Below are 27585 nucleotides of genomic sequence, written 5' to 3' on the forward strand. Positions count from 1 at the left end.
TATATATATAATTTTTAGAACTTGTAGGCGATGTATATACATTTTCCATTTTTTCTTAAGAAAGGTCTCAATAATGTTATCTGATTTTGTGCAAAAATTTTTATTTATGGTTCATTCATAATGTTTGCAATTGTTTGTGAAAATTGCTATACAATTATAGCGAGAAAAATAAATTTTCTTTTTAAGTTGTTGTGGATATTAAGGTACCCTGCGATCAACAAACCAGCAGCTGTTCTCCATTGGCTTAATCATGTGAAGACTGATGCAGAGTTCATTGTTATTCTTGATGCTGATATGATACTTAGAGGTTCCATTACACCATGGGAATATGGTGCTGACCGTGGCCGTCCAGTTTCAACACCGTATGAGTAAGACATTTAAAATCAAAACATATTCATTCTGATCTTTAAAACTGTGTACTGCTTATTCTTAGATTATTTATAAGTCATTTTTACTATTACCAGATACCTTATTGGTTGTGATAATGTGCTGGCAAAGATTCATACACGCAACCCTGAAGCTTGTGACAAGGTTGGTGGTGTCATAATAATGCATATAGAAGACTTGCAGAAGTTTGCACTACTATGGCTTCATAAAACAGAGGAAGTTCGAGCTGATAAAGCTCATTATGCCACTAACTTCACTGGGGATGTATATTCATCTGGCTGGATTAGCGAAATGTATGGCTACTCGTTTGGGGCAGCTGAGGTATTTATTTATTACCATTCTTTATTGGCCAAAGAAAACATTTTTGGATAGTGCTTCTGTCTGTCAGACATGCTTTCACTGCAGGCATATATGATTATATCAATTAATGAAAATTCGTCGAGAATTCCCATGTCTTATTTTTATGTTGAGTTGACTCCATAATGAGGAGCCATTCACCCTAGCAGACCTCAAAATTTGACTTTGAAAGTTTGGTCAGGTTGACTGATCTGGCAAGTCCCTAGCCCTTTAACAACTCTACTATAGATTGGATTCTTCCTTGAAAAGTAAAAAATAAAATAAAATAAATTAAAAGACTTGAATAAATAAAGTTTGGATTAAGCAAAAAATGATTTAAGAAGTATTCATATACATATCACAATTTTTGTGTATTTACATATCTAACACCTAAATCTATATATTTTGATATATAACACCACAATTCCTACCACAACAACAGCAACCACGACGACCCTTTATCCCACTAAGTGTGGTCGGCTACATGAATCCTTTTTCTCCATTGTGTCCTATTGAGTGTCATATTTTCATTTAATTCTAATAAATTAAGATTATTTTTTTATCAATTATGTCGAAGTCTTTTATGTCCACCTCTCGTTTCTTAGGATAAGTTGAATCTAAAACATCTACTCTCTTAATCAGATCATCAGATGGTCGACATTTCATGTGACCAAACCATCTAAGATGACTCTTTAATCTTGTTTGCCACTGGGGCTACACCAACCCTTTCACGAATACAATCATTTCACATTTTGTCTCTTAAGTGTCAAGCCATTTATCCACACAAGCATTCTCATCTCAATAACACTTAACTTAGTTTTATGCTTCTCTTTTAAAGGCCAACATTCCGCACCATAAAGCATTGCAGATCTCACCACAATCTTATAAAATTTTCCTTTTAGCCTAAGCGGTGCTTTACCATCACACGATAAGCCTGATGCATTCCTCCACTTCATTCTACGAACTTGAATTTTGTACCAGTTGCACCATCTTCTAATGATTTGATCACCCAAAGTTACAACTCTGCCATTAGATCTACTACTATTAAAATTACATTTCATGTATTCAACATAGATCTGCTCAAACAATGGATTTTTGACTCCAATGTAGACCGTCATAAATTAAGTTTTTCGTGAACTCTTTCTCTAGTCTTATTCACAGGAAGACTATCTGATGGCCGAAAACTTATCGCAAAGTAAGTCGGTCAATTACGTAAGTATACTTGTCAAGTAATATGCAATTTAAGAGTCCACGTATCGATCCCATAGGGATAGTGCCAAAATATTTCTAACAGGTGAAGTTCTAGTTTACCGAACCGCAAAATTATGTTTGAAGTGGTTCAAGTTATGCGACGAATCTAACAGTCCTAAAAAATGTAATAAACATAAATGAGAGAAAGAAGTGTTGAATTTTTCAGATATGTAAGATTCATACTTTCGTGACACAGATCAGATAGTTTCTTGAAGTTTTTCTATGGAACCCAAACTTTTGTTGACAACCAATGATACAATTTTTTTCCTTAAGCCTATGCATAGGTTAGAAGAAGAATTAGAAACCCATAAAGTTAATTTTCACTTAACCCTATGACTTTTCTCTGGATTCTTCCGATTCTTTATCTTGGTTGTAAAATTCTAACTAGAATATGCTTATTCTAACAAATTTTTGTGGTTAGCCTACTCATTCCACTACACAATGGCCAAAAGTCATAATTCACGAGAGATTTTAAACATTCTTATCACGTCCGTTAAAAAAATAAATTATGTTTCGGAAGGTTAACACATCAACACAAAAAATTTATGCATAAAAAAAGCGTCGATGGAAACAAAAAATCCATAGACTGAAAACCACAAATATTACATCAAATGAGTATGAAAGTGAGGTTATTTGCAATTCATCAAAAAACAAAGCACCAATACTTGTTCTTGCGAGAATAAAAAGAAGTATGGTGCAACTGGTACAGAAAACTCTCACCAAGCTAATCGGTTATTGTAATACATCATGATTCTCTCCGTTTAATATAAGTTACTCGACGATCTCATCTCATACAAATGCACTCAACCACTCCTCTCGCAACTCATCAAAACTTCAACAAACCACATGAAAAGAGAAAAATAAAGAAAAAATACCTAGAAGTTCTCTCTTTCAAGGAAGAAGAAGAGAACTTTAGGGTTTATTCTCAAACCCTCAAATCTCCTTTAGGGAGCCTTCAAAATCCACCTCCATATGATCACCATCTCTTTAAGAAGTTGCCCTAGCTTTCCTTTTAAAGCCTTGGCCAAAATCAACATGAAAATACTTGCCAAAACGAGATCTGGTCATCTGGTTGCGTGGTCACGCTGGTTCTGGTGTGGTCACACTCAGAACTTGTATGGTCATACCCAGATACGTCATTCAACACCATATCGGGCATTTTGACTTTGTTTTGCATGCTCAACACCTATGACCTACAACATACCATAAATAACCTTCCATCAGCATAACATCATGATAAAACATCATGATAAATGATGAATAAAACATGGTATTTAATGCAAGAAAAATACATATATTTATCTCATGTCAATTCCCGTAAACTTAATTATTAGTTACCTTCAAATATTCTCATTTCTCATCAAGGATTAAAAAGATTTGGAGTTCACACGTGGCTTTCTGGTTATTTAACCGGATTATATAAGTTTTATAAGAGATATGTAAATCTCAATTCAAGATATGATTTTTATTAATTTCTATTAAACTAGTCCTTCCTTCAATTTCCTTCTTCCTAACCTTAAGAAAATTTCAAAATGTTTAATCTAGTGTAATTGAAATATTTTTATTTCCCAAAGATAGTTTTAACCGATTAAGATTCAATTAACCAACTTAACCCTCCTTAACATTTTTCCTAAATATAATATTTTAAGAATTTCATTAAGAAGTTCTTGAGTCTTATTACTTATAGGATAATCAAAACATCAAATTTTTTTTATTTTATTTTTATGCTCACCTAAAGCTTCTTTTCAAGATGATTGGCTATTTGTTTTGATTTTTTTTTTAATTTTAAAATCAAGCCATTAACAATTCTTTACTTTTTATTTTTTCATTCCACCGAGAGTTTCTATAGCTGGTAGAGCAAAATTCTTTTAAGAATTTTGAATACTTAATTATCCCTAAACGATAATTCTCAATTCTTCTAATATTACTCCAAAATATTATATTTCATTCAAAAGTTCAAGACTCAATTATATTTGTTGGATTGAAACTTAAAAAGGTTTAAAATATCTCTGGTCGACTAGTAATATTTTAATTGTACTTTTTTAATTATTTTGAGACAACTTAAGATTGATATGAAAGTTGTTAAAATGTAGGCTTAGTTATCAGATCATTAATTTCAATCCCTTTCTTTAATGAGAATTTATATTTCAATTGAAGTAATTATATAATTTCATTAACTTATCAGGATTTCGTACACGAGTTCTGGAGGGTATACTTGCGTGTAATTACCCCTCAAATCCCCACATTAAGGTGTAATCATATCTCAATTATGAGAATTAATTTAAGGCAAATACACATGCATAACTCTTTTGCATATCTCTGTCCCCCAAACTTATTTTCTATGATAAGCATGTCATTAAAAAAATTGTAGGACAGACAGGAGCATAGCGTGTAACAACAGAAATTGATACCAGACAATTAAACATGATAAGATATCATAACATGAAGATCAATTTATGCAAACAAATCATTTGGATAAGAATTCGTAAAACCTCATATGACTTGCATAAGTAACACAAAAAAATATTCTAAGTAATTCCAAATGAAAATTTAAAGTAAATTTTCAAAACAAATACAAAAAGAAAAAAGATGCTCGAAACCTCAGATAATGCTTCAGCTACCTCCCAAGATAGCACTTGGTTTAACGTCCACAGCCTGACGAAAAAGGCTTCATCCAAGATCAAAATTCCAATTTAGTAATTATCGATTAATCGCCAAATCTTTTGTTGGTCCTGGAGTTTTTTTTTAACTCATTAAATTTCAATTTTTCTTACAACTTTTTCCTCTTAGTTCAATAGCAGTCCTCTAAAGGGTATGTAGTGGTGTTATTCAAATTATCATTTTTAAGAGTATTTTCTAAATCCATAATTCTCTCAATTAATTTCCCTAATTATAGATCCGTATTTTCCATATTAGTTGCAAGAAATGGATCTCTAACATGTAACTCATGGTTTTCTAAATTTTGGGTTAGGTCCTCCTTAGATTTTGAGATTCGGGATCTAACTATTTAGTTACTCTATTGTTTAGTGCTATCTTCTCACTCCTTCCCTTGGGGCACTATTATGGGTGGTCTTATAAGGTTAATTGTCTCATCACAATGCTAGGGGTTGCCTTGAAAGGAAGAGCAAACTCTTCCTCAGTCATTTTCTAACAAACATTGTTGAACTCAGCTTGTTCTTTGGGGTCTAAATCCTCATATTCGAAAACTTGGCTATGAACTACCCCTGACATCCTTTTGAGATTCTAGGCAAACTAACTGCCCCATTTGATTTTCTAAATTTCTTAATACGACAGTTTGACTTTGTAATTGATTAAGTAGATTTATTGTTAATTCATCTAAATTCCCACTTTCATTAGGTTTGTCACTATCCTGGTTATTCAAATATCCTACATGATTTTTTTTGGGGGATTCACGACTGTTGTTTTTCTACACCTGGGTTAGTGCTAGTCCATTTGAAGGTTTGGTGAGTTGATCAACTGGGGTTGTAGATATTGGAATATGGGTCATCAAACCTAGCTTTTATGACAGGCTGTTCAAAACTCATGTGATTGCTAGCCGTTAATGGGTTGATATACTTTTGAAAAGGTATAAACTAGTTTTCCTGAGGTATGCGATTAGGTGTTCATAATTCATGTGAAAGCTAGCTATCAATCGGTTGTCATACTCCTGAAAAAGTATAAATTGATTTTCCTGAGGTTTTGTCGTTCCAAAGTATTGAAATGTTTTTTTTTCGAAAAATAAGTGAGTACAAGGTCAATATAAAACAAAAATAAAATAAAGATAAAAATTAAAAAAAAAATAAACTTAGATTGAGTATTTTAACTAAGATTCTCCTAAGGTTAGAAAATTTTGACAACTGTTACCAACAACGACACCAAAATCTTGGTGGCCGAAAACTTATCATGAATCAAGTTGGTCAATCACGCAAGTATACGTGTCAACTAATATGCGTTCTAAGAGTTCGCGTATCTATCAATGAGGATATTTCTAACAGATGAAATTCTAGTTTACTGAACTACTAAATCTAATTTGAAGTGGTCGAATTCAAGAGATGAATCAAACTGTCCTAAAAATGCAATAAATTGAAATAACAGAAAGAAGAGTTGAGTTTTTCAGATATGTAAAATTCACTCCTGTGATGGAGATCATGTTATTTTTTAAGATTTTCTATGAAACCCATGCTATAGTTAGACAATTCGGGATACACGTTTTCTTCTTTAGCCCGTGTCTAGGTCAGGAGAAGAATAAGAAATCCATGAGGATAGTGCTAAAATATTTCTAATAGGTGAAATTCTAGTTTACTGAACCACTAAATCTAGTTTGAAGTGGCCGAATTCAAGAAATGAATCAAAATGTCCTAAAAATGCAATAAATTGAAATAACAGAAAGAAGTGTTGAGTTTTTCAGATATGTAAAATTCATACTCCTGTGATGCAGATCATGTTATTTTTTAAGATTTTCTATGAAACCCATGCTATAGTTAGACGATTCGGGATACATGTTTTCTTCTTAAGCCCGTGCCTAGGTCACGAGAAGAATAAGAAATCCATAAAATTAAGTTTCGCGTAACCCTATGATTTTTCTTTGGATTCTTTCGATCCCCTATCTATGTTGCAAAATCCTAACTAGAATATGCCTATTCTACTAGGTTTTTGTGGTTAACCTATTTGTTTAAGAGAGATTTTAACATTCTTATTCCGTTCGATAAAAAATAAACTAGGATCAGAAGGTTAACTCATCAACATAAAAAATTTATGCATAAAAAAGACGTCGAGAGAAACAGAAAATCCATATAATGAAAATCACTAACCTCACATCACATGAGTATGAAAGCGAAGTTGCTTATAATTCATGAAATAAGAAAGCACCAATACTTGTTATTGTGAGAATAAAACGATGTACGACTCAAGTGATACAAAAAATTCTCACCGATCCAATCGATTCTTGCAATACACCATGATCACTTCGTATTACATGACAATCTCATCTCATATAAATGCACTTAACCTCTCCTCTCACAACTTTTCAGAACCTCAACAAACCACATGAAAAGATAAAGCGAAAAACAAACTATCGTAGAAGTTCTCTTCTTTAAGGAAGAAAAAAAGAACTCTAGGGTTTACATGAAAACCCTCAAATCCCCTTTAAAGAACCTCCAAAATCCGCCTCCAGATGTCCCATCTTTTTAAGAAGTTGCCCTAACTTCCCTTCTAAAGTTTTGGCCAAAATCATTATGAACATACTTGCCAAAACGAGATCTGGTCGTCTGGCAGTGTGGTCACTCTAATTCTAGCGTGGTCACACCCATATTTGGCATATTTGGTGTGGCCATGCTCAAATCTGGTGTGACTATGCTGTTCATCACTATATCGCGCATTTTGACTTCGTTTTGTGTGCTCAACACCGATAACCTCTAAAATACAACAAAAAATTTTCAAAAAGCATAAAATCACGATAAAAGAATTAATAAAACATGGTATTTAATATAAGACAAATGCGCAAATTTCCTCATATCCTTATCATCAACGAAAAACATACAACATGGTACATTCTCCAGTAAATGCCTAGTAAGACCATCCATAACTAAAGCAAAAAGATGTGGGCTTAAAGCAACAAAAATAATAAAATACTTGGTCAATCCTTTTTCTGTTCAAACACAAGTAACAGCTCTAACGTAGATATCTTTAATGACTTGAATATATGTCATATCAACAACTTTTTTTTTTCTAGAATTCTCCAAAGAACCTTTTTTGGAATCTTATCGTGAGCTTTTTTTTAATCACTAAAAATTATATGTAGATTTTCCTTACCACTCTTTCTACTTCTCCATCAATCTTCTAAATAAATGTATAGCTTCCAAAATAGACTTGCCCGACATAGCACCACAATTCCTAAATCACATAAAATATCCCACTATTATTAACCTATCTAAAGTAAACCACATTTTTTATACGTATATTTTTATATGATTTAAACATTAGGATGTTTTATAAGTGAATATAAGGATTTTGGTGTTAGATACGTAAAGTTTAAAGACGTAAAAATTTTGTGCTGTGTGAGTAAATCTCGATGATTGATGATTTTTTAGTACTTCACATTTATTAGTCTTAGCAACTGGTTGCTTGTAATCCCTTGATGATTGGATGACTGAAAAATACTGTGGTATGGTCTAGGTGTAAAACCTTATGATAAAGCCTTTGGATGAAAAAAAAAAAATTCAAAATTGCTTCAATTACTAATGTTGAAAGTGACAATTGTTCATTTTATCTTGTAAAGACCTCCTAGTAATGCCACTTTCCTTGCATTTTTGAAATCCTTACATATTGTGCTTAATTAGTTTTGGTTTGTTTTTTGATAATAGTCAATTATTGGGCGAGGGATAAATGCTGATTCTAATTAACTGAGCGTCAAAAATTGTTTGGGATGAGCGCCAAAAAAAAAGATGATAACTCATGCTTGGGTAAGCTTTTCTCATTTCATCTTTCATTGCCCTAATACCTCCTTATGGATTCTATTTATAGAAATACAAGGCTCTTATATATTCATAAACTGTATATTAGCTCCCAATACCTAATAATTACTCATAAACAAAAATTAATTTTGATTTATCCATTATAAAATTTATCATAAAATTACCCACTTCTTTAAATAGACTTTGTCTTTAAGGTTGCGCGACGTCAATGGCTGTGAAAGTAAGCCTGGTGTGGGAGGTTTTCGTGAGAGTATGGATGTGGCTTGAGATGTCATGGACTTAGACTAAAATTGTGTGAAGATGGCTAGATCTAGGCACAGATGTGGCTAGCCACATGAGATCTAGGCTTATGATTAGGGGATGGGGAGTTGATGATGTTGTTATTGAAATGTTCATGCTACTAAGACCAAGATGGAGGGATAGGGAACAACATAGGATGAGATCTCATTAATGTATTAGGTGGCGAGCTTGGATCTTGCATTTAAGAGGATTGGATATGGGTGTAAGCTACAACAAGTAGAGGTTTGGAATGTTGGAGGGATGGTGTCTGAATTTGGGGAATGACAATGGATGCTAGAGGTGCAAAGGTTGATTGGTGATTTCAACTGGTTATAATTGGTGGTGGCAATCGGGCGATGGGATGTAGAGGTGAAAATTTGGATATGTTTGTTCTTTTCTCTTTATTTCAACATGATGATTGTGGAGATTGGGATATCGGGAATCAAATTTTGGCGAATTTGAAGTGGGGAGACCAGGGACAATTGTAGCAATTCTAGGTGATTTTAGAGTTAGGAGATTGTTGACAGGGGTGGGACACCTGGGGGGCGCCAAGGCTTAATGAGAGCACCATTGATACACACCCATTGTTGTGTGAGAGATAATCAAATGACTATTTTGTTGACGACTCCAAAAATGGGTGGGAAAGAGAAATAGATCAAATTTGGGAATTAGGCAGGCTTGTCTCATTACATCATTCATTGCTTGATTCTAATGAAAACAATTTAAGTAAATACAAGACTACTAAATATTTGTAAACTATCTATTAGTTCCTAATGCATATTACCTACCTATAAATAACAATTACTCACAAAAAATTATTAGTATTAATATTAATCCACCCATTACATATGCACCTTTAATCAAATTTTTGGGGCTAGATTTATTTTGTTGAGTTAAACTACTATGAAAGATGCATGTGTGCCATATCCATGCCTTCTCCGCATCCATGCAATCATACACGATCACTGTAGTATGCATGTATGAATTTGCATAATTTTTTAATCTGTACATTTATATGCTTTTATATCTTTGCATGTCAAATTCATCTCTAACATGAGAAATCAAATTTTAATCCTGAATTTTCCTTGCAAACCTTGATGAATAAAGATGCTACATTTTCTATCTGAAATGTTTGTTGGTTTCAATATTACTTCTGCTAAAAACAGAGGCCATATGCTGGAGCTACAAATAGATAATGAGGCTTATGGTAAAATTTTATTAAACGCTTATCGTATCATAATCCTAATTCTGGCTGATTACTAAAGAACTGCATCTGGTACTAAGTTGTCATTTCTATTGAACTCTGCCTGCTTGACCGAGTATGATTTCAACCAATGTTTATGTTTGTGACAAAAATTTCTTTAATGATGCAACCTTCTTTACAGCTTATACTTCCCCGTCATCTTTTATGATTTATAATATCATGCACATTCAAGTTATACCCTTTTTTTCTCAGTCAACACTGCAAATTAACTTTTTTTTTATGGGTAGAGAAAATTTCCAAACCCGGCATGAATTGATGACTCTTTTTATTCTGCTTAACTTCCACACAGCTAAATCTGAAGCATATTGTAAGAAGAGACATACTAATATATCCAGGATATGTTCCCGAACGTGGTGTCAACTATAAAGTGTTTCATTATGGGCTCAGATTCACTGTTGCTAACTGGAGTTTTGACAAAGCTGACTGGAGAATTACTGATATGGTTAACACCTGCTGGGCCAAGTTCCCTGAACCACCTCATCCTTCTAACCTTACCACCTCGGATGAAAAAGCCTTGCAAAGGGATCTTCTTAGCATTGAATGTGGACAAGCACTGAACCGTGCTCTTCAATTCCATCACGACAGGAGGAAATGTTCTCTATATAGTATCACGAATTCACAGCCGGCATTGTTGGATGGGAAAGTTGATCAAAAGGATATAGTATATGGAATGAGTAAACTCCCTGTTTCAAAAGCTGCTTCTAATATATCGTTGCTTCATGGATCAAAATTTCTGGATCGATCTTTGAAGATCTGGATGATTGGCATTTGGGCTCTTTCAGTGATCGGTTTCCTGGCTGTTATTTCAATGTTGTTTTCGAGAGGAAAAGTTGATATTTCAAGGACAAAGATCAACAGAAAAAGGAATTCTAAGCATTATGACACGGAGAGCAGTTCTGAGGCATAAGATATACAAAGATGAAACAAGCATTTGGGTTAGATGCTCTGTAAACTATGGAGCTTACTTTTCTTTTTTTACTGTAGTTGGAAAGAAAAATATTCAAATTGTTTAGTTTGCTGTGCCTGCACCGTACAGCTAGTTTGGATGGTAAAGATGTAGAAGTTATTGTGAAGGTCCTGAAATTGAATCCCATTCCTCAACGGCCTTCATTTATGCTAGTTTTTGAGTATCTCTAGCAGCTGAGTTCATGGTGAAAGTTTCATTTTCCATGGTAAAATTTCCATTTTTTTTTGTTATTGTTTTTTTTTTCTTTTTCTTTTTTTTTTGTGTGAATTACTCAAGGATACATAGAAGGATGTCTGTTTCATTACATTGCTTGGTCCTCTTTATGGGAAATTCGTTGTTGTACTCTATTAAATATAGATATATTTATTACTTGACTACATTTTTTAGCAATAGCTAACTGTGAATCTGAGATGTCGCTTCATTTTTTTGTGGGGGCATTTACATACATAGCACCCAATTCCTATGTATTTACTTATCTAACACCTAAATTTTGTTTTTTTTTCATTTATACCACCCAAATCTTTCATATCACAAAAAATATCACCATTTTAAGTTTTAGTACGTGAAATGCACCTTTTCATGCGTACGTAAGGTGATATGTACGTTGATGTGTAATCAAGAAAATTTTTTCATTTAGCATGAATCTCGATGTGTTTTTTATACATAAACATTCTAAAATCAAAGTCAAGATCATCCAAGCCCTAATTTATTTTAATAAGTTTATAGCCAAATAGAATGGCTTGGCCAAACAAACCCAATGCTTTAAAAATGGTTCAATTTGGGTCCAATCAAACTCACATCAAGCCGTTGAAGCACATTTGGAAGCTTTGGATCATCCATTGAATGATCAAATGAACTCCAAACTTGACATATTTATAGTTGAATGGAGTATCTCGATCAGAGGAATCTAACAAGTGTATGACCACTCAATTTTGAGGTCATTAAGATATCCAACTTCTTAAAAGGCAACCTATGATCAAGGGATGTAAATATGAACTGTCTGATCAAGTGGACGAGAAAGTTATGCATCAAAAGACCCAAAATCCTCTCTCCAAAATGCTATAAGTTTGCTCACTCTTTTCACTTGGAACAGGGAGGGAGAAGGAGAAGTGAAATTCTAGAGTCTGTTCTGAAGAGAAGACCCGATGACTAACCATCGAACTCCGTAGCCACTAGTCATCGTTGATTACCAACCTCCGTAGCCATTGAACACTGTCGAGCACCTCTTGCCATTACCACCACCGTTGTCAACCATCAACCCTCAACAATCATTGCTTGCAACTATTATAGCTAGATTATGATTGCCATTGAAGTTCTTATTACTTGTATTTTTTTTTAGTTATATAAAAATAAGTGTAGTTTTTAGTGTAAGGTTGTAACCTTGTTCTCCATGTCGTGAGAGGATGATGTTCCTTTATACTTTCAAATAATAGTGGATTATTTTGACTGTGCTAGACTCCATGATTTTTTTCTTTTCATGATTTTCTCACGTAAAAATTTTACTCTTTTTGCTATATTTTATTATCTGTGTATTTGCTAAATTTTCATATAATGCTAAAATGATAAATCGCTAAACTATAGCCATGAATTTTCTGCCACTCAACATTCGTATATATATGTCCATACATGAATTGAGTGGTGTGTATGATTTTTTTTTTTTTTTTTTTTTTTTTTTTTGTTTGTTTATTTCATCTATGTTCTTCAAATGTGAAGTGATAGCTACAACCTTGAGCAATGTAATCAAATTAACTGTTATTTGTCATAATCATATCTGCTTGTCCGGCTAAACCATTTTCCAGAATGTTTATTTTTTATTTTCAGTATGCAAATGAATCATTTAAGCTGAAATTTGCGGCCATTGATCTTCAGCAGAATGTTTGTGGTATATATTGCTTTTAGTACAGACGCGGTCATTATTCTTGAGCTTTGATGCGTGCTAAAAAATTAACGACGGTAGAGTAATGGATTATCGTCTTAGCATTGCACGAGGATTCAACACACACTCAGATGAACGAGAAACAATCTATGATGACACCAGAAGTTTTTACGTGAAAAACCCGAAAAGAGAAAAAACAACGGGGTCGGGAATAGGGTTTGACTCAGTTATAAAATCCACTATAGGTTGATAATTAGGTGACACTCCATTTATAGTGTTCTGGGTGCAATTAATGCGGAAATATGAACTATTTTGATTGGACGATCAGTAGAGCTTCCCTCGATCAGATGACGTTTAATGGACATTTGAGTGCCTTAATCATGTCGTAATTGAACAATATTGAGTTCGTTGGATTTGTTTTGTTGAGATGCTCGATTTCAATATAAACTTGCTAGATTCGACATCCGTTTGACCTTCCAAATGTCTATAAAAATCCTCCAAGAATGGTTTAATGATTTGATCCAGGCTTGATCTGACTCGGATTAGACTGGTTTTTATATTATTGGGTTTGTTTCATCAAGCCGGTAACTTTGACCATAAGCTTACTAAAATCAGAGCTCTGGATTACTCTTAATTGAAATTTAAATGTTTTTTATTTAAAATATTGCCTCGAGATTCGTGATAAACGATAAAAATTTGTTTGTGGGGCATCAAGCTTGAAAGGTGGATACTGAAACGTCATGGCTTAAGCAAATTGTTGGCCAATTTATAGTTTGTTGTTAAATCATTTTTTTCCTGCCATTTTTAGAGGCATTGGATTTTAGGTAAATTTCATCCTATTAAACTGAACTATGTCCGTCATATTTGACTTGGTCCATAAATAGAGAAGTGTTATTTGTCATCTGAAATAACATATATATATATATATATATGATTTATATATAATTCGAATTTAGTAGGTGACAAATATTAGTTATTTATTAAACTGATTAATAATTATTGGAATCTGATTAAATTAATTAAAATTTAGTATATTATTTATTTATTTTTAATTAATTATAAAAAAGATACATATAAATTTATTCAGCTATAATCAATTATTAATTAAATTAAACTAATGACAATTAATTTAAATAAACTAAATATAAAATCACAAATCAAGCAAGTCCTCGCCTTCGCGACCGCGATAAGATCAAGCCGGCAAGGCAACGACTGGATCGCGGCGTACGAAGATCTCTGAAACTCCCATCTTGCTCCTCCTTCGGCTCCGCTCCTACCCGAAACCAGTGAGGAAGGTAAACCTCGTCTTTCTCCCCCTTCTTGCCTCCCATCTTCGGTCGCTTCAGCTTCTCTAAATCCCATAAATCCTTCTTCCACGGGATTTATGGCTGTAGGATTTAAAGACGTCTTTTTTTTATGTTTTAGCAGGATTCAGGTTAAACCCTGCTACCGAGCAGACCCGAAAAGCTCAGAGGGAAGGAACAAGAGCGATTTAGGGGAACCAGAAAGAAAAAGGGAGGAAAAGTGGTTTTCAGGCGATGGCTTTGAAGTTTCTGAACAAGAAAGGATGGCATACCGGGAGCCTTCGGAATATCGAGAACGTGTGGAAGGCGGAGCAGAAGCACGACGCCGAGCAGAAGAAACTCGAGGAGCTCCGCAAGCAGATCCACGAGGAGCGCGAACGATCCGAGTTCAAGCAGCTTCAAGAGGCTGCTGGCCTTGTCCCGTATGATTTTTACTATGTTTTTTTTTTTACCTTACTAGGGTTCGATTGCTTTCCGATAAAATATGTTGCTTTGGCGATTTATTAATCTTACCACTACCTTTTTTAAGATCCGATTACGTGCTTTTAGGCGGCAGGAGCGGTTGGATTTTCTGTACGAGTCGGGGTTGGCGGTGGGGAAAGGGAGCTCCGAAGGATTCAAGGCGCTCCAACCCCAGTCTTCAGGTGGCCCGTCATCCATTGCAGCGGAGTCTAGCTCCTCTAAGGTATGTTTTTTTAGTCTTTTTTATCAAAGTGTAGTTTGGCTATTAGGATTTAACTCAAAACAGTTGCATTTTTTATGGTACATTTTTTTTTATTGTTTTTGCAAGAGAACATGATCTGTTATCCAATATGATGCAGTGCACGACGTGCTTGTGGAATAATTTACCGCCACTCCACGCATAATACTATTTCCTGCTTATTTCTTTGGTTATTAATGCTTTAATAGTTATCAAAATGAAGCAGTAGGTTATAGGAGGTATGCGAGCCGTGATCAGGCGTGTAATGGATTTCGAGTTAAATTGGATATCCCTTTCTTTGACAGATATATTCATTTTCAGGACTATCTAGATTGGGAACAATCAATGGGAACTTTCTTTGAATACATGGAGATTTTACCTGAAAAGCTTGTGAAATATGAGCAACAACTTGGTGGTTACAATTTTTAACATTCGTGTGGATAGGAAGGTAAAGGATCTATTCACAGTTAATTCAGTATGAATCAATTGTTGAGAGGACACTTCCCTCCCACGGATTATGAATATATGCTAGATGTTCAGTATCAACATTGAGTCAAGGTGAAAGAAGAATTAGTGATTATATTGAAGAGTTTTATTGTGTTGAGGAGACTTTAAAGAAAACCAAGGGTGGAAAGTTTGTAGGACCTGATGATATCCCAATTGAATTGTGGAAATATTTAGGAGATTTGGGAGTTTCTTGGCTTACCGAACTCTTTAATATTATTTTAAAAACTAAAAAGATGCCTGAGGAGTGGAGGAAGAGTATTTTGGTCCCCATTTTTAAGAATAAAGGGGATGCACAAGAGTGTGCAAATTATAGAGGATTTAAGTTGATGTGTCAATACTTTAAAATTATGGGAGAGGGTAATTGAACATAGGTTAAGACGCATTACAAAGATTTCTCATAATCAATTTGGATTTATGCCGGGCAAGTCTACCATGGAAGCTATACATTTATTGAGAGGTTTGATGGAAAAATTCAGAGATAATAAGGAGAATCTACATTTGATTTTTATTGATTTAGAAAAAGCTTACGATAAGGTTCCAAGAGATATCCTTTGGAGAGTTCTCGAGAAGAAATGTGTTGATATGACTTATATTCAAGTCATTAAAGATATGTATACTAGAGCTGTTACTTGTGTTCAAACTGAAGGAGGATTGACAAAATATTTTCCTATGGATTGACCAAATATTTTCCTATTTCTGTTGGATTACATCAGGGTCGGCTTTAAGGCCATATCTTTTTGCTTCATTTATGGATGGTCTTGCTGGACATCTACAAGAGGATGTACCTTGGTGTATGCTTTTTGCTGATGATATTCTTCTCGTGGATAAAACGAGAGAAAAAGCCCAGGAAAAACTTGAATTATGGAGGTCTACATTGGAGTCTAAAGACCTTCATTTAAGTAGACCTAAAACTGAATACATGGAATGTAATTTTAGTAGTAGTAGCTCTAATGACAGAAGTGTGACTTTGGGTGATCAAATTATTAAAAGTGTGAACGATTTTTATATCTTGGGTCTGTTGTTCAAAGCGATGGTGATATTGATGGGGATGCTAATAGTAGAATTCAATTTGGTTGGTTGAAGTGGAGGAATGCTTCGGGCCTTTTGTGTGATAGAAAAGTACCGCTTAGACCAAATAGAAAATTTTATAATACGGTGGTGAGACCTGCAATACTCAATGGCGCTGAATATTGTCCTTTAAAAGAGAAGCATAATAATAAGTTAAGTATTGCCGAGATGAGAATGATTAGGTGGATGAGTGGCTTTACAATTAGAGACAAATGCGGAATGAATATATTCGTGATAGGGTTGGTGTAGCTCCTGTGACAGACAAAATTAGAGAAAGTCGTCTTAGATGGTTTGGTCATATTAAACGTCGACCATTAGATGATCCGATTAGGAGAGTAGATGTTTTAAATTCGACTTGTGTTAAGAAAGATTCGACTTGTGTTAAGAAAGGCAGAGGTAGATCTAGGAAGACTTGGGCTTATTGTATAAAAAATGATCTTAATTTACTAGAACTAAATGAAAATATGACACTAAATAGGGCGCAATGGAGAAAAATAATTCATGTAGCCGACCCCACGTAGTGGGATTAAGGCTTTATTGTTGTTGTTGTTGTTATTGTATTGAAGAGTTTTATTGTCTCAGTGTACGAAAACCTAAACGAATCAGAAAACCAGCTTATCGCTCAATACATTGAAGGTTTGCTTGATACAATTCAATATAAGTTGGAGTTCAGTTTTGTTTGGGCAGTATCCTAAGGTGTAAAGTTTACCTATAAATGCTTTTTTCAAATCATATTATTTTTTATATTGTGATATTTTTAATAGAGAATAATAAAAATTATACATTACATATTAATAATTTATTAAGAATACAAATGTGTCTATATTTTGCTGTGTCTTAAACACCTAATTTTTGCAGTTATAGTGTTACTTTGTTTATGTCATATTGTGTCTTTGTTAGTGTCTATGCTTTATAGCTTTTTACTATCCTGATGTCAATATGTAATATTGCACTTGGACTCACATCAAACGTGCATATTTTCACAAATATCTTTCATTTTGTGGGTTTGTGACGTCAATCTATTATGTTCTTAGACGTTGTAGTATGTTTCCCCTAGTTATGTTTTGTTTCGTATCCTCGTATTGTGTCCATACTTTACAGTTCATGATCATAGAATTCCAAATTTGTGTTTCTTAGAGTTTATTATTTATTAATAATTTGGCTCCAAGGAACCTGTGTTCAGAGCAGTATCATTATGAGCTTTTAAAAAATTTTGCTGTCATATTGTAAAGCTTATACATACTTTTCAATGACAAATTTCACGTGAAGCTCTTAGTCTGTTATTCTTTTCTCCTCCCATAGTGTCATCCCTAAGTGTGGCTATTAAAATTATTTTTGTTAGCATAGTATAAAGGAACAGTGGAATGCTTGAACACATCTTGACAGAACTTTTGGTAACAGGAGGTCATTTATTATCTTTTATGGCTCCTTTTATGCATATTTGAGATCTTGTGGTGATAAACAGAGATATTGGGCCTGAATCAATGGTTAGATTTTTTCCATTGTGCCCAGGTCTTTAAAATCATGGCGGAAATCTCTTTTGTGTTTCCTGAATAAGACCCTGCTGTGCATTGGCACACCCTTGTACTTGAAGAAGTAAAATATAAATTTTGTTAATTTTTTAAGACTTACAACACCCTCATGTCTTTTTTTTTTAATGTTACTTGAATTTCTCAATGCCATCCTTGTGCTGTATTAGTTGATATTTTCTAACTTCATGTGGAACAGCTCTGTGTGAGCTCTATTTATTCATAGTTTTTGCTTATTTCACTTGAGTTTCCTAAGCTATCAAGAACAATAGCTGATGTAACTGTGTTAAACAAGACAAATTACAATAATTTAGATTTTTTCATGCTTGCTATAATCATTTGTAATGGAAGCCGCTCATTTTGCATTGATCCACCTATTTTTTTTAGAAAAGTATAATGTGCATGGTAACAAGGTGAGTTTTCTCTGTTTTTCTTTTCATTTTAACTTTGCTAAAAATTGACACTGATTAATTTGTTATTCTATATGCAATATAACCACATTTAATCCCTTAATCTCTGTTTGTTTTCTTAAGCAATTCAACAATTAAGTAGATATTACTAAGTTTCTGAGTTGCACTTCCTGGACTGGTTGGTGGGTAATTGAGTTATGAAATATTTTAGGCTGCTGTTCCTGGAGCTTTATTTGAGGACAAACCTCAGTCTTCAAATGATGCATGGAGGAAGCTGCATTCTGACCCATTGCTTCTCATTCGACAAAGGGAGCAGGAGGCACTTGCTCGGATAAAGAATAACCCTATCCGGATGGCTATGATTAAGAAGTCTGTAAGTTTTCTGATAAAATTTTCCCTTCTATGCTGCAGATATTGTCGAATATTGCAATTTCTCTAGTAATCCTGTTAATTTTGTAATTGAATGGAGTATTTTGAGAGCGGTTTCAGTGAATTTGTGTTTCTTAATTTGTTCATAGGAAAACATATATTTATTCTGATCCCATTAGACAACTCTGACATAACAAATATATATTGACATGCATTTTATTGTATGAACAGTCATCATTCTTTTCACTTTTTGTCCATTTCAAGTTTGACCACAATGCCTTGGGCTTATTTTTCTATTGAGTATACTATCTTGGCAATTTGTTTATGCTGGGGCATTATTGGAAGTGTTCTGAGCACATGCATCGTACTTAACATCTTTAGTATTACCGCAACTATTTGAGATTGCTATATGAATTTTAACTTCACATTTATTTATGTTGGGCATTATAGGAAGTGTTTAAATATATTTTTTTAAAATCATTTTGAATAAATTTCCTTATTAATTTTATTTGGTCCATCCCATTTCATTCCCAATGATTTCACACTAATATTATCCATCCATCTAATGAGTCCATTTTCTATCATCATTGCTTATATGAAATCCACATAAATCTATTTTCAATTTTCTTTTATTAAATAGATGCCATTTCAACCATCCCTTTAATAGAATCATTCCCTTATTTGTACTTTAGTTTTGAAACATATACACATTATCATTTTCAGTCTTTGTTACACAATTTCTCAATCTACAACCTTTTCTCAGCTCTCAACTATGAGAATCATAGCGTTGTAATTTTATTTTTATAAAATTTTTCTTTTAAGTCTCTGATATCTTTATATTGCATGATAGTTTTGTGATACCTCTTCATTTGAACTAGCTAATTTCAACCCTAGAACTTAAATAAAATCTTATTTTTATAATGCTTTCTTGAAATTACAGATTGCATTTTTATAATGCTTTCAAGATATGTGAATGATTCATATCTTAGTTTGTTTTATTATCTACTAATATGGCCCAATAACTATTAAGGTAACGCCCGCTAAAATTGCATCTTTTATACTTCGTATTTATTTTGCTAATTCTAATTTTGCTGTCCAATAAATATTGTTTTCATGTCATCAATTTTATGAAATTATTTCTCTAATTTTAGGCTAATTTCTGTATATGTTTTTCCAATTAGAATTATATTATCTACGGAAAGCATGAATCAAGTCATTCGTACATTAAATATCTTTTATAAGCAACTCTATAATTGATATAAAAATATGAGGATTTAATGTTGTTTTTTGATTTGATTCTATGGTTACAAAAAAAAAAATTTAGTTCACTTCATGACTATATTTAACGCTAATGAGTGTTTTCTCGTACATATATTACATTTAAACAAAAATAAATAATTCTAGCCATAACAAAATGTTTAGAAGAAACTAAATAAATTAATCAGCCCCCCAAAGTAAAGGATAATTCAATCTTTGTCGATATAATGAGGTAAATTTTCCTGAAATTTTGGAATTGTACTTGTATTGCATTCAATGGAATATTTAAACTTGAATTTAAACTACATGTGCCTTTTATTTATATCATTGGATTATAATTGTCATAATTAATAGTTTACATTTTGGCAAATAGCCTTATACAATTTAGGAAAATCATACAAATGATATAAGAGAATTGATGAAAATACTTGAATTTAAGATGCATCCTAAGACCCATCACTGATTTATAACTAGTTCCTTGAGAATGAGATGGTCTAGCAATTAAATGTACACAAATTGCACAATCATGACATGCCTATATGGATAAGATAAATCTCTTAAAAAAATACAAATCCAACTAGCCTAAATGCGATTTTTATGTATGATGCACCCTTAGGATTAACCTAATTAATGGAGTGTTAAATTTCAGGTTTCTCTTACGACATTCATTAGTAATAAATTTTCTAGAATATTTGTCATCTTGCTTTGATCCCGAGATTCACTTTATGAATGTATACATCTCTATTCCATGAACTATAAATAAAATCAATGTCAATCCAGTCATTAATAATATAACCCTTCAATTCATTAAGTGTTATATTTTTAGGTTGCTTATTTGATTTTTCAATTTCAAAGTCATGATTAGTTGAATTTCACATTTAGGAATGTGTTAAATCTCTTTTACAAATTCATGTTCAAATACAATCTAATGCTCAATTTTGCTTTCAAAATTTTGGATGCAAAAATATATTCAAGTTTGTGAAATTAATATCCGATCATTAATAATATAACCCTTCAATTCATTAAGTGTTATATTTTTAGGTTGCTTATTTGATTTTTCAATTTCAAAGTCATGATTAGTTGAATTTCACATTTAGGAATGTGTTAAATCTCTTTTACAAATTCATGTTCAAATACAATCTAATGCTCAATTTTGCTTTCAAAATTTTGGATGCAAAAATATATTCAAGTTCGTGAAATTAATCTAATGTAGGTGTATATTCATTTTCAACAATAAAAAGATAAATTTAAATTATAACTATAAATAATATTCTAATTTAATACATATTCAAAAGTATAATCATGAATTAGAATCTCTCCAATTAAATCATATTTAATCAAACATGATTTTTGTGTTGATGTGTGCACGCTAGGTTTTGAGGAGATGATATTAAATTAGGAAGCACTGGTGCGCAATAGTCCTAATAGAATGTGTTACGGTTTTGCTACACAGAAGAATGAGAAATGATGAATCGAGGAAGGGGAAAGTAGATGGCGGGTAAATGAATAGAAAGGAGACGAATTGAGGAGTCGACAGTTAAAGGAGGGAGTTGAATTGAACAGAGGGGAGAGGAAGCGAGAGGATGGAAGCCAGGAAGGTGAGTTCGCTCTATAAAGACATGCGACGGGGCGAGATTACTTACTTGAAGAGAGAAGAGAAGAGACGTCACAGTCTCACGTGAGAGAACGTCGCCAAGCAGAGATGAGGTGGGAGTTCTCGGTGTTGGTATGTATAGAGAAAGGGGCGAGTGTGCGTCTGCAAGTAAAGGCTACAACTGTGCCCTAACCAACCATCGAAGAAGAAAAGGAGAGGAAAAAGACCGGAGTGGAGGAGGAAGAAAGGTTGACTTCGTGCATTCGCGCGGGAGGAAAGCGAAGCCAAGCTCTCAATCTAAAACTTGTGTGCAGAGGAGGTGTTCGAGCAGAAGAAGGGAAGAAAATTTCGTGTGGGCCGAGCTTAAAGTTTTTTTTTCAAACATTTCTTTTAAAAAATTGATATGTTAAGATTTATCTTTAGTATGATTTATTTCAATAATAATCTTTTCTTAAGGATCAGTAATGAAACAAAATCTAATATTTTTACCAAAAAAATGGTGCAACTAATGCTATTTTGATCAATTTTTTGAATCGACATTATTTGCAACAGAAAAGGTGTACTCAATATGATATGTTGAGATTTTTAAACAAGTAATAATATAAATATTAGATTTATCGATAATTGCATTTGAAAGTTAATATTTAATCTACAATCGATCACCACTAGTAGAGGTTAACCGTTAAGCAGTTTTTTCAAAATATTTAGAAAGAATTAGTTCTTTTTGAATACAATTCATGTTAGCACCACTGTCAATAGGTGCTCTTAAATTTGATAAATTTTATTTTTTATTAATAATTAATTTAATAGAGATATATCATTTATGCATGATAATCTTTTGAATTGATTAAAGGAACATTTTCTTCATTCGTATTCTCTTGTTGATGTTGTCGTTTTCAATATCAATCATCATTTCATTAGTTTTTTCTTGATCACTTTTAATGATCTTAATATCATTTTTTTAATTAGTTTTAAGATCATTAACAGTAACTTCTTTTTTATTTTTCTGTGACTTTCTAATATACTCCTTTTAAAGAGTATATTGAAAAATTGTTACTTATCTCTTTACTATTTTTATCCATTTTCTAAAAATGTTTAAGAACTTTATTTATGGTAGAAATATCTTTAATTTGGGATTTTTTTTTTAAATTTCTTCCTTTTGTTGATATGACAAGGTGAATATTCCTGACATTTCGACATTGTTTTATAGTAATTTGAATTGTTTCATCCTTGGCAACAACTATAAGAACTTTGATTTTTATCTTCTGATGGAGAGGATGACGATTCATAGATTACTTTCTCAGATGAAGTGGACTCTGAGTCGGTTAACAAGAGCTTCTTTAGAGTTTGGCGAAGAGGTTCGTCGATTTTAAGCTCATAGTGCAACAATTGTAATAGTGACTTGTCCACATTTAAAACATTTAATTTCTTTCTTCTTTTATGGTTTAGAATAAGAAGTTTTGACAGTTTTAGAGGCCATTTTCTTTTTTCATTTCTTTTTCTCAGGAATAACCAGCATTTTCTTTTGAGAATGACCTAATTTTTCTCTCTCAGTGAGTCGTTCTCTTTTGAGCTGATTTTTACGGTTAATGTCAGCACAAAGCTCAAGTCCAATTTTAAAATAGGTGTTCATAAGATTGTCATATGTGAAGATGTCATATGCAGTATCACCTTTTTTTTGTGGGTTTTAAAGATTTTTTTTACCTTTTCTGTAACAGATTAGGCGATCCTTCCATAAAATTTTATTTCTAATGAACTGAATTGGCATCGAACAACATTATAACTCTGGCTAAGAAGGTATCTTTATGCCATCTAAAGTGAGTGAGTGAATTTCATCTTAACATTTTATGAGGAAACCTTGGTAAGATAACATTTTCTGTGAAATGTTCAAGAATTGTAGTTATTCATTTGGTTTTGAGGAAATTCTTAGCTTTTTTTCACTTAGACTATCTTTATTTGATTCAGTCAAAAATTTATCTCATTATCCTTTGATTATACTTGTGAAACCACTCCAACCATCTACGTTCATCTATAATATTGTTTTTCAAGAAGCTTTTTTTGATAATTAATTTTGTTAATTTCCAAATAATCATTAGTTTGAAGGTTTTGAAATGTTTCAGATAAGTTATCAGCCCGATCGCCAGAGAGTTCATCTTTTGTGGATGATTTTTCTAAATTTTCTTTCGTAGTAGTTAGAGACATTTTTTTTTTCCATTTACAAAAGAGCTTCTCTAAATCTTTATTACTTGGTCCTATATCTAGGTCAAGTTTAGTTGGAAGTTGAATGTTGGGATGCCTGATTATAGAGATATTAGATTTTATTTTTTCTAAGGTTATACCCTTTTCAGGAATTGACCTTTTAGGGTCCTTAGATTTTTCAAAAGCTGATCCAATTTATTTTTCGATTTGAAATAAATGTTCAGCTATTGTTTGTAAATTATTGTTAGTAAAATTTAATTGTTTTAGTATAGTAATAAATTCTTTCACTTTTTGTGCTTTAGTATTGATTTTTTTTTTCGAAGGTTGTAAGTTCGAGGCTTTTGTATTTATCATTGCTAATGCTAGCTTTCAAGGAAAGATATGGAGACTCAACTACCTCTCCTTGTTCATTGTGCCATTTTTTTCTAATCATTAGTATAATGATGAATGAACCAATGGATGAATAGAAATATTTATTCCCCTTGTTTGTTTCTTCTAAGCTTGTCATCGAAATATACGTCACATATTTTAAGACGATATTTTTTAGTGGTGTTTTTTCTATACCACTTTCTTAAGATTTGATAGCGAGGTTGCTGAATGAGAATATCTCTCACATTACTCTCTAGGGCGTAATTCATTAAAAATTAGAACTTATTTGAAAAGGAGTGGGAGAACGATTTACTCTCACTGGATGAAAAGTTTGATTTCTATTCATCTAAAGAGCTTCTATTGATGTTTCTTCATGGGGAGAAGACAAACCAACATAATTTTTAGATAGGATCTATATTCTAATAATAGTTATGGATCGTCTAAGATTAATTTTTTTTCAACATCTACAATTAATAACTTATTGAGTGCTGGAGCGCTCACGCAATTTGGACTGGGTTTCTCATTCTCCAGCTTGAATGGACGAATTTTTTAGTAATTTAAGAATGTTTTGACCCTTTGACTGGCAAACAACTTTATTTTGGTTACAAAATCTCACTTCAGCCGCTTCAGCACAGAAAGAAATATTTTCCTCATGCTCAGAAGTCGGAGGAACTTACCATTTGTACTGCCAGCTTTTCTAATTTTGATGCAAATAGCAAATGATTAAATTTTCCTGTCTTTTAAGCGATTCTGTTCATTTATATATTTCAAAAGGAATCTGAGTGTCTTTTACAGTTTCTGTCCGAAGTTTTGTGATCATGTCAGCGAACTGGTGTGCATATATGCTTTCATCATGATGCTGAAATTATTGTTGGTATTTTGCCTTTTATACTGATGTTTTCCCTGAGATTAATCTTTTGTTTATTTATTTGTTTTTCTTCTACTATGATATCATGTAGCTAGTATAATAAGTTTGCTGGCTAAATGAGAGCCTTTGGGAGGATGATGAAGATTGTTGTTTCCTCCTTGTACTACCAATATTGCTCTTTCTTGTTCATGTCATAATTAGTTTCTTATAGTTCTATAGGTGAGTCAAGCTGGCTTGCTAGCTAATTCAAACTCGATTCATTAACAAGCTTGTTAATTTGACTTGTCAATCAAGCAATAAGCTGAGGTCAACCCGTCTTTATTACACATATGCTAATCGAGGTTGTGTCTGAGCTTTATCTTGGCTTGACACATTGATTAATTGTTCATTAGAATTACATTCGTTTCATAAATTACAAGAGGGTAGAGTTGTTCGTTGAAAGCTGATGTAGAAATTTGAAGGTTTAAAGGCTTTAGAAGACTCAAGAAATCTATGATTATGATGAAGTGTGGACTCAATTCTTGTAGTTCCAATGACAATGCCTTTTTTGTAGTATTTGAATATACATTTCTTTATATGCGGGCTTAATTAAATTAAATTAGTGGAAGTAATGAAAATTGATAACTTATTAGTTTTTATGTAAGAGTGATTCACATTATTGGGAGTTTATCTTTTATAGGAGATTAAATTAATTAAATGCCTTTAAGATATATTTGAAATATTTAACTTTTGCTATCACTTTGGCTGGTCGTGATTGAATTTTTAAGCGAAGTAAGAAAATATTGGTTTTCAGTTGGAACATAGCATCTTTTTGCTTGTCTTCTCAAGTTTTTGGATAAGGCTTAACTGCTTAGGCCTTATGAGATTTTTGAATAAATAGAGATATATACAATAAAGATTAGTATAAATTATGGATATCAGACAAATATTATGTATCTTTAGAGGTTTATATTTTAAATGATTCTTAGTAAGTAGAATAAATGTATCTTTTAAGATTTATTTCTTTTTAAAATTTTTATAGAATTTATGTCTTTTGGGATTCTTGCCATAAGAGATTTTTAGAGTTTACATTTCTTGAGATTTTTTTTTTTCTTCAAAATTTAAGATAATTTATACAGTTGATTTATGCCTTCCAAGTATTTGCCTTTTAAATTCTCTTTTTTTAAAATAAATTATATTTTATGAGACTCATCTCAGGAAGTTTTTAGATATCTTGAGCATTTTAAGGTGGTTGTCTTCTAAAATTTTTTGATGAGTGAAAATAACTATAAAGGTTTCATGGAATCGTTTTAATGGAGTGTATCCACTTGCAATTTTCACTTTAGATTTTCTTTTAGGCGAGCCTTTTAAGATTTTTTTGTTGGAAATTATTTATGGTACTTAACCTTTTTTTGGTTTTTTTCATTACAAAGAGATGCAATTTTATTTCTAAAAGAATTTTATTCTTATCTAATATTAGATATAACAGTTCAAAGTAGAAGATTATTGAAGAAGGATTGATATTTGGTTACTTCTAAGGGAGAGATCATATTCTAGCAAGATAGAAATTAAATGAAAGCTTGCTATTTTAGGTTGTTTTTGTGTTATGATCTTCTTCTTAAATTTATTGGAGATATCATAAGTGAGCTAATAATTGATTTTTTTATTTCTTTTATAACTCTTAGTGTAATAAATTGGATTTTCATATGCGAAATATATATAATAATTATAAACTAAATAATATAGATGTTTCCGTTCATTTTTCTCTTTTTTTATTTTAAAAGGAGTCGTCAGCTTGTCGATCGTCGTATACTTCCCCCATTCAAATAAATCTCCCTCCCGAACCATATAAATGTTTCGAAGAGGAGAGAAATCGAATAAGAAGGGACATACGACAAAGAGACAAACAAGAGAAAAAGTAAAACGTGGAGAGTCTACGTGCGATAAACCTCGCAAAGATAGGTTAAGAATGTCCGCCCAAATAAGATCGGGCGGAGGCACCTTAAACCAATATCCGCGAAAGAAGTATCTACATAGACTACCCATAACCAGAGAGTCAGGTGTATGTACCTGTTCTGGGGTCAAGAGCACTCCCAGAGGAACGTGTTCCTACTGGTTAATTACATCTTGGGGGATACCTAAGAATACTCTCGATAAAAGGAGTTTCGCTTCATATTATCATAAACCTGGGATATAGGCAATCAAAGGAAGGTTATTCCGTATGAGAACAGTCCCAATACTTCAAAACTCACACTAAGCCATCGGGCAGAGAGTGAGTCTCTCACATCCCAAATGGGTAGTGGCTAATCAGCACATGGGGCCCACAAAATAACCTAAATCATCTTGACGGGGATATCCCAATACGTCAAAGCACATCCGGGCCAAAGGGCAGAGGACAAATCGTCGTATCCCAAATGGGCGGCAGCTCATCGGCATCGGGCCGTCAAGGTGATATCAACGAGGTCAAGGAGCGACAGGGCTCAAAGGGGCTCAACAAAAAGGAAGGTAGAATGATCTTAAAATGTAGAGGTAACTGGGTCGGGGTACTACGGACCCGTCATACACAGCTACTAGGACCCTAAGTCTACCTGGTCGTGAA

At 32.9% G+C, this 27585-nt stretch overlaps 2 protein-coding genes across 2 annotated transcripts in view; both read left to right on the forward strand.

The window, feature by feature from the left end:
• Positions 1 to 11162, forward strand: part of LOC110027308 (peptidyl serine alpha-galactosyltransferase) — a 25352-nt gene extending 14190 nt beyond the window's left edge. The window contains exons 7-9 of the mRNA XM_020728675.1: positions 204 to 368; positions 465 to 708; positions 10280 to 11162. Coding sequence (XP_020584334.1) covers positions 204 to 368; positions 465 to 708; positions 10280 to 10897 — 1027 coding nt within the window. The 3' untranslated portion in view covers positions 10898 to 11162. The remainder of the gene's footprint in view (positions 1 to 203; positions 369 to 464; positions 709 to 10279) is intronic.
• A 2818-nt stretch (positions 11163 to 13980) lies between these two features.
• Positions 13981 to 27585, forward strand: part of LOC110027307 (pre-mRNA-splicing factor CWC25 homolog) — a 19837-nt gene continuing 6232 nt past the window's right edge. The window contains exons 1-4 of the mRNA XM_020728674.1: positions 13981 to 14128; positions 14262 to 14559; positions 14687 to 14822; positions 18563 to 18724. Of these exons, the coding sequence (XP_020584333.1) occupies positions 14372 to 14559; positions 14687 to 14822; positions 18563 to 18724 (486 nt within the window). The 5' untranslated portion in view covers positions 13981 to 14128; positions 14262 to 14371. The remainder of the gene's footprint in view (positions 14129 to 14261; positions 14560 to 14686; positions 14823 to 18562; positions 18725 to 27585) is intronic.

The sequence above is a fragment of the Phalaenopsis equestris genome, unplaced genomic scaffold, assembly GCF_001263595.1.
Source record: "Phalaenopsis equestris unplaced genomic scaffold, ASM126359v1 Scaffold000422, whole genome shotgun sequence".
NCBI classification, from domain to species: Eukaryota; Viridiplantae; Streptophyta; class Magnoliopsida; order Asparagales; family Orchidaceae; genus Phalaenopsis; species Phalaenopsis equestris.